Consider the following 8,539-nt stretch of genomic DNA (forward strand, 5'->3'; position numbering starts at 1 on the left):
AGCTTATCAGGAGCTGCATTCAGAAGCCACACTGCACCTCCTCCTAACTTATCAGGAGCTGCATTCAGAAGCCACAGTGCACCTCCTCCTATCTTATCAGGAGCTGCATTCAGAAGCCACACTGCACCTCCTCCTATCTTATCAGGAGCTGCATTCAGAAGCCACACTGCACCTCCTCCTAGCTTATCAGGAGCTGCTTTCAGAAGCCACACTGCACCTCCTCCTAGCTTATCAGGAGCTGCATTCAGAAGCCACACTGCGCCTCCTCCTAGCTTATCAGGAGCTGCATTCAGAAGCCACACTGCGCCTCCTCCTAGCTTATCAGGAGCTGCATTCAGAAGCCACACTGCGCCTCCTCCTAGCTTATCAGGAGCTGCATTCAGAAGCCACACTGCGCCTCCTCCTAGCTTATCAGGAGCTGCATTCAGAAGCCACACTGCGCCTCCTCCTAGCTTATCAGGAGCTGCATTCAGAAGCCACACTGCACCTCCTCCTAGCTTATCAGGAGCTGCATTCAGAAGCCACACTGCACCTCCTCCTAGCTTATCAGGAGCTGAAATTCAGAAGCCACACTGCACCTCCTCCTAGCTTATCAGGAGCTGCATTCAGAAGCCACACTGCACCTCCTCCTAGCTTATCAGGAGCTGCATTCAGAAGCCACACTGCACCTCCTCCTAGCTTATCAGGAGCTGCATTCAGAAGCCACACTGCACCTCCTCCTAGCTTATCAGGAGCTGCATTCAGAAGCCACACTGCGCGTTTAAGGACGATTGCATTTGCACAGGCCCATCCTGTTTCATGTGAATAAGGCTGTGCTTCGTCTGAGCCGTCCTGTGATAGTCGCACCTTCGCAGGTCTATTTTCCCTCTAGCTTTCTGCAACTGGCTCAACACACAATGGAGACGAGGGAAGGGAACGATACAGCCTGCCTCTCAGACCTGTTTCTCCCCTTTGTCTTGCAAACTGCATCAAGCCGGTGTCTCAGAACTTGACAAGTAGGGAGAATTGACCTCCTATCAGCAGTGATCAGATTGGTTGACAGGTCTTGCGGCTTACGGCTCTGTTTGGGAGCCGATAAGGAGGAGTCTCCGGTGGATCTCTGTGCCGGGGAAAATCTGCTCTGTTCTCGGGATCCGATATGTCTTCCGTGTCCATGGGTAGGACGACAGCGGTGGTCCATGTTGAGACCTTTGATGCTGCCTGACGCACTACAAAACGGTTCACAACATGGACGCTCCGCTGTCACTGACAGAAAACCTGACAATACATAGAGAAAGGGAGAGAGAATGAGAAAGAGATGGAAAGAGAGAGAGACAGAGAAAGACCGGGGGAGCGGCTGTGTTTTGATAAGAAATACCTTGGGCCACCTTTATCTGCACAGAATAGGTGATGGGGTCGTCTCTAGGTGATGTTGTCGTCTCTAGGTGATGGGGTCGTCTCTAGGTGATGGGGTCATCTCTAGGTGATGGGGTCGTCTCTCGGTGATTGGGTCGTCTCTAGGTGTGGGATGAATACTGGTGTACCCTACAAGCCAAACACAATTACTGCTATCGAAAACCGAATCTCACGCCCCTATAAATCTCTACTGGGGGGCTGCGGGAAACGGAGGGAAGGAGGGATGGATGGAAGGAGGGAGGGAGAGAGATAAGCCTTCCAGTATGAGCCGGGCATCTAATCCTGCGATTAAATAAGAGCGGTGCGGATTGCCAGATAAAGGACCCGGGCTGCCATTGTCTCCTGGAGATACTGAGGGTAAATCTTCCAGAATGAGGCTCCCATTTCAGCGGGCAGGGTAAAGAGCATGACAAACACAAACACACACGCCCACAACACACAACACACACACAACACACAGCCAACACACATACACACGACACACACCCACACACGCCTACAACACACACCCACACCCCCACAACACACACCCATACACACACCCACACACAGCTACCTACTGTCTCTATCCTTGCAGAAGTGGTGGTCTCAATTGGGGGATGGAAAAGATAGGAAGATACAGGGCAGGACTTAAGATACAACCTGTTCCAAAGTGCACCTTAATGCATATGGACTGGATGCTAATAATATGGAATGGTTGCATGGTGAATGTGCAGTGGAACTGTTCTGTGAGTTTCAAGATACTAGAATACCCTTCATCCTAAAAGTAGATTTTTATGGTGCCTCGGTTCTAAATGTGTTTGTCGATGTTTAAATTAATTGAATGCACAAATATAGAGGTGCTTCTGTCCCCTATGAACAAGATGTCATGAAATCCAGCAGAGCAGCAAATGACTTTTAATGTTTGTTATCACTTTGCTGATAACCCTTCAGCTATCTCATAAACAACACATTCATTCTAACCTGCTATTCATTTTTTTAAATACTTGCATGAAACGAAAAGTTTGAAGTGAACATGTGTTAAAACGTGTTAAAATGCCAAATACAAACTGTTTATTAATGTTTAAAATGTTGTTTTTTACAGCGACGACCGATAATGAACGTCTTGAAATTGCCACTAAGAAATTCCCGTTGAAATACGCCCGGCCAGTAGTGGATTGGCTACAGGAGAAAGGTAAACTTAACACAACTTTAAAATGATCTTCTATTGAACTCAAAATTGAACTTTTTCTTTTTGGATTTTCCTGCTGAAATGTAGCTCATTTTCCCACTTTTTTTTGTCAAACTCGAACACACTTTTAAAAACGTAAATCCCATGATAATTCATAAACACTCTACTCAGTTAAATGGACTGCAAATGAATATTACACAATAATATCGTATTTCATATACTCATATACTCATATACTTAATAAAATTAAAATTAAATAATGAAGTATCTCCTAATGTCACTTTAACATCCATTAAAACCTGAATGCCATTTCAAACAGAAGTGAAGGCATCTAATGCATGAATCACCATGCAGTCATACATCTAAAATATTGAGTCAGATAATAATAGTTTGAAGAACAATAATTTATTAATTCATTAACCAGAGTGCTATGTTAATACAATTGGAGAATTACTGCATGAAACTGGGAAAATGATTTCCTAGCGGGTTAACAATTTACGCAATACCTTCTAGGTCGAGTTTTACCATTTGTCGTTTTAAACTTTAAGATTATGAAGATGTGTTAAGTGGGTGTTACTACTTAGATTTGGCATGTACTGTATATATCATTTTAGAAATTATTTGACTCATTTGAAGGTTCACAGCCCCTTGTGGTGTACTTCTTTTCTCCATCAGGTTCCTGCCCCTGATTAGCCCATTTTAACATCAGGTTCCTGCCCCTGATTAGCCCATTTTAACATCAGGTTCCTGCCCCTGATTAGCCCATTTTAACATCAGGTTCCTGCCCCTGATTAGCTCATTTTAACATCAGGTTCCTGCCCCTGATTAGCCCATTTTAACATCAGGTTCCTGCCCCTGATTAGCCCATTTTAACATCAGGTTCCTGCCCCTTCTTTCTATCTTCAGCATTATTCCTTTTAAACATCAGCTCCTACCCTTGTTTTCTAGCTTCAGCTAGCCTTAGCCTTTTAAACATAACCCATTCTTTGTCTTCATAGTTTTGGCAACAGCTCTAGCCTTTTTAGATACTGCTGATCAGACGCCGTCCCAAAGGGCCAGTTTGAGGAGACGGACATGAAGCTTTGACCTTTTCCTCTCCTTTTCTTTCCATCCCTCTCTCTCCCCCTTTCTCAGCCTTAGCTCACATCCCTGTCGCATAATTACAGATAACAACATTATGCCCTTTCTACAGTGATAGCCAGAAGCATTGACCCTGTATATGTTGGGTTAGCTTTCTGGATCCCCAGGATACTTATAGCCTCCTCAGTTGACCTTTGTTCATAGTTTCACCATGAATGTTTTTTTTACGACCCACCTCATCATGACCTTTTGATTGGCAAGGACTTTTAAGTACACATGGAAACATATATTTACCGTACACACATGAACACAAACGGGCACACACACACACACACACACACACACACACACACACACACACACACACACACACACACACACACACACACACACACACACACACACACACACACACACACACACACACACACACACACACACACACACACACACACACACACACACACACACACACACACACACACACACACACACACACACACACACACCGTAAAGTCACAAAGGTTCTATTTATTTTCTAACCTGACAACATCTCAACAACTGTTTAGACACTGAATGAAAAAGCAGGAACCTTATTTTGCTGCTCTGTCCGTTGTTATTCCTTGATGTGAATGACTATTTGTCTGGTTTCCTCCTCTAGGCCGGCAGCTTACCATATTCAATACCCAGGCCTTGGTGACCATCGGTGGCAGCGACCGCAGTCGGCCCTTCCAGGGACAGCTGTCCGGCCTCTACTACAATGGCCTGAAGGTCCTCAACATGGCCGCCGAGGGCAACCCCAACATCAAAATCAATGGCAGCGTCCGGTTGATGGGTGACACGCCCTCTGTGGCCGGGTCGGCCCGCACTACCGCCCAGCCGCCCGAGTTATCCACCACCTTTATTGAGACCACCACCACCATGTCCACCACCACCACCCGCAAGCACCGCTCCTCTCCCACAATACAGGTAGGGCTCAGGAATGGGAAAGGAGAGGGGAGGGCAGTGGACGGGGAGGAGAGCGGAGGGGATAGGGACGGGTAGGAGGGGGGGATGGGAGGAGAGGGGAGTGCAGCGGACGGGGAGGAGAGCGGAGGGGATAGGGACGGGGAGGAGGGGGGGATGGGAGGGGAGGGCAGCGGACGGGGAGGAGAGCGGAGGGGATAGGGACAGGAAGGAGGGGGGTAAAGGGATGGGAGGAGAGGAGAGGGGAGGGGAGGGAGAGGAGAGGGGACGGGGCGTGGAGGAGAGGAGAGGAGAGGGGAAGGCAGCGGATGGAACGGGGAGAAGAGGAGAGGGGAGGACAGTGTTCCCTATACAATACATGTCCCCTGAACAGCTGTGTGTGGTGGACCGCGACAGCCCCATCTACTCCCTCTCTCTGGGACAGAGGCACGCTCAGAGGCCCTGTGGTCTAGATGGAGGAATTAGCCCTTCATCATCTCTGCCTGCTTAATAACCACCTAGCCCAGATACCAGTTTTTTTCAAGCTTTTTTTATTCCACTAAATGAGGCCAGGGAAAGAGAACACTATAGAAACCCTGCCTGTCTGTCATACCTGTCAAACTCGCCCATCCGGCGCTGCAGGGGCAAAGGTTTCTATGTTTTCATTTGATTTTAACCCAGGTATATATGTCTGTTCATAGTTACTGTCACGCTAACCCAGGTCTCCATGTCTGTTCATAGTTACTGTCACGCTAACACAGGTCTCTATGTCTGTTCATAGTTAGTGTCACGCTAACCCAGGTATCTATGTCTGTTCATAGTTGGTGTCACGCTAACCCAGGTATCTATGTCTGTTCATAGTTAGTGTCACTATAACCCAGGTCTCTATGTCTGTTCATAGTTACTGTCATGCTAACACAGGTCTCTATGTCTGTTCATAGTTACTGTCATGCTAACCCAGGTCTCTATGTCTGTTCATAGTTACTGTCACGCTAACCCAGGTCTCTATGTCTATTCATAGTTACTGTCATGCTATCCCAGTTCTCTATGTCTTCTCATAGTTACTGTCATGCTAACCCAGGTCTCTATGTCTGTTCATAGTTACAGTCACGCTAACACAGGTCTCTATGTCTGTTCATAGTTACTGTCATGCTAACCCAGTTCTCGATGTCTTCTCATAGTTACTGTCACGCTAACCCAGGTCTCTATGTCTGTTCATAGTTACTGTCACGTTAACCCAGGTCTCTATGTCTGTTCATAGTTACTGTCACGCTAACCCAGGTCTGTTGTCTATGTCTGTTCAGAGTTACTGTCACGCTAACCCAGGTCTGTTGTCTATGTCTGTTCATAGTTACTGTCACACTAACCCAGGTCTGTTGTCTATGTCTGTTCATAGTTACTGTCACACTAACCCAGGTCTCTATGTATGTTCATAGTTAGTGTCACGCTAACCCAGGTCTCTATGTCTGTTCATAGTTACTGTCACGCTAACCCAGGTCTCTATGTCTGTTCATAGTTACTGTCACGCTAACCCAAAACTGTTGTCTGTGTCTGTTCATAGTTACTGTCACACTAACCCATGTCTGTTGTCTATGTCTGTTCATAGTTACTGTCACACTAACCCATGTCTGTTGTCTATGTCTGTTCATAGTTACTGTCACTCTAACCCAGGTCTCTATGTCTGTTCATAGTTACTGTCACGCTAACCCAGGTCTCTATGTCTGTTCATAGTTACTGTCCCGCTAACCCAGGTCTCTATGTCTGTTCATAGTTACTGTCACGCTAACCCAGGTCTCTATGTCTGTTCATAGTTACTGTCACGCTAACCCAGGTCTCTATGTCTGTTCATAGTTAATGTCGCGCTAACACAGGTCTCTATGTCTGTTTATAGTTACTGTCACGCTAACCCAGGTCTCTATGTCTGTTCATAGTTACTGTCACGCTAACCCAGGTCTCTATGTCTGTTCATAGTTACTGTCACGCTATCCCAGGTCTCTATGTCTGTTCATAGTTACTGTCACGCTAACACAGGTCTCTATGTCTGTTCATAGTTACTGTCACGCTAACCCAGGTCTCTATGTCTGTTCATAGTTACTGTCACGTTAACCCAGGTCTCTATGTCTGTTCATAGTTACTGTCACGCTAACACAAGTATTATGTCTGTGTGTGTTCATAGTTACTGTCACACTAACCCAGAGCTGTTGACTATGTCTGTTCATAGTTACTGTCATGCTAACCCAGGTCTCTATGTATGTTCATAGTTAGTGTCACAAAAAAAAGAAACTGTTAATGTTACCGTAGTAACTCAGCCAGGTGTCACAAACCCTGTCTTCTCTGGTTGGACTACGTGGAAATGATATGCAAATCAAAAGAGGCCATCAGCGGAGAAAAAAAGAAAACAGACAAACGAAAGATGAGAAAGAGAGAGAGAGGTTGAGAGAGAGAGATTAGAAATGGGAGATTTGAGTGGCTTGGGGTGCTCAACTGCAGGTACTCTATCAAAAAAAAATATCAAAGGAGGCCAGAGGAGGGAAAATGTTATTATTATTTATTTTTTTCAATTTAATCGAGGATGAATTTCCTGTGGAGGTCAATCTGGAGCAAGTGATGAATAGCTTCGGTGAGGAGAAGTGACACGTACAGGAGAGCTGTGTTAATCACATCCACTTCCTCTCTCCCACTCTGGCTGATCAGGCATCAAACCAATCAAACCCAGAGAGAGAGAGAGAGAGAGAGAGAGAGAGAGAAAGAGATGGGGAGTATTTCTCTCCGTAATAAAGCACTTTGTGGGGAAAACTCATTCTGATTGGCTGGGCCTGGCTCTAAGTGGGTGAGCCCATGCCCTCGAATGTCCAACCCACACTTTCCATGCCAATAAAGATATTTGAGAGAGAGAGAGAGTGCGAGAGAGAGAGAGAGACGGAGAGAGAGAGACAGCGAGAGAGAGAGAGAGAGACGGAGAGAGAGAGAGAGACTGAGAGAGAGAGAGAGAGAGACGGAGAGAGAGAGGGAGAGAGAGAGAGACGGAGAGGGAGAGAGACAGAGAGGGAGAGAGACGGAGAGGGAGAGAGACGGAGAGGGAGAGAGACGGAGAGGGAGAGAGACGGAGAGGGAGAGAGTGACGGAGAGGGAGAGAGACGGAGAGGGAGAGAGACGGAGAGGGAGAGAGTGACGGAGAGGGAGAGAGTGACAGAGAGGGAGAGAGTGACAGAGAGGGAGAGAGTGACAGAGAGGGAGAGAGTGACAGAGAGGGAGAGAGTGACAGAGAGGGAGCGAGTGACAGAGAGGGAGAGAGTGACAGAGAGGGAGAGAGTGACAGAGAGGGAGAGAGTGACAGAGACGGAGAGAGACGGAGACGGAGAGAGACGGAGAGGGAGAGAGACAGAGAGGGAGAGAGTGACAGAGAGGGAGAGAGACGGAGAGGGAGAGATAAGGAGAGGGAGAGAGAGAGAGAGAGAGGGAGACGGAGAGGGAGAGAGACAGCAGGGAGAGAGAGAGATAGGGAGAGAGGGAGAGGGAGAGAGAGAGAGAGAGAGAGAGGGAGAGAGACAGAGAGTGACAGAGAGGGAGAGAGAGAGAGGGAGAGAGAGACAGAGAGGGAAACTAAATCCTTTACCGTCCTAATCTGGCCAAACAAAATGTAATGATATTATCTATTTGGAAAACATGACACAATCTTAAAGTAAAATGAAATGCTATTTTGGCCCTAATCAGACAGTACATGGTGGCAGACTATCTGACCGCTGTGACTGTAGAGAGAGACGCCCTCGAAGCTGACTGGTGCTCAATGGGTTGAGTGGCCTTCAATCAATGTATTCATACACTCCCCGTCTCATTACTATGTCTCTAGAAGGCGTGTTTAAGTGTAGCAGGACTATACAACTGTAGGGCTATAACTCTGTGTGGGCTTAGTTAATGGTGTGTGTGGTGGAACTGTCAGGGGATACT

The 8,539-nt window shown here is 46.9% G+C and overlaps 1 protein-coding gene across 2 annotated transcripts in view; it reads left to right on the plus strand.

Moving 5' to 3' along the window:
- Positions 1-8,539, plus strand: part of LOC139563439 (neurexin-3a-like) — a 650,445-nt gene that overhangs the window by 565,606 nt on the left and 76,300 nt on the right. For both annotated transcript variants that reach the window (XM_071382111.1, XM_071382110.1), the window contains 2 exons: positions 2,480-2,569; positions 4,308-4,615. In XM_071382111.1, the coding sequence (XP_071238212.1) occupies positions 2,480-2,569; positions 4,308-4,615 (398 nt within the window). The remainder of the gene's footprint in view (positions 1-2,479; positions 2,570-4,307; positions 4,616-8,539) is intronic.

The sequence above is a fragment of the Salvelinus alpinus genome, chromosome 34 (assembly GCF_045679555.1).
Source record: "Salvelinus alpinus chromosome 34, SLU_Salpinus.1, whole genome shotgun sequence".
Lineage (NCBI taxonomy): Eukaryota > Metazoa > Chordata > Actinopteri > Salmoniformes > Salmonidae > Salvelinus > Salvelinus alpinus.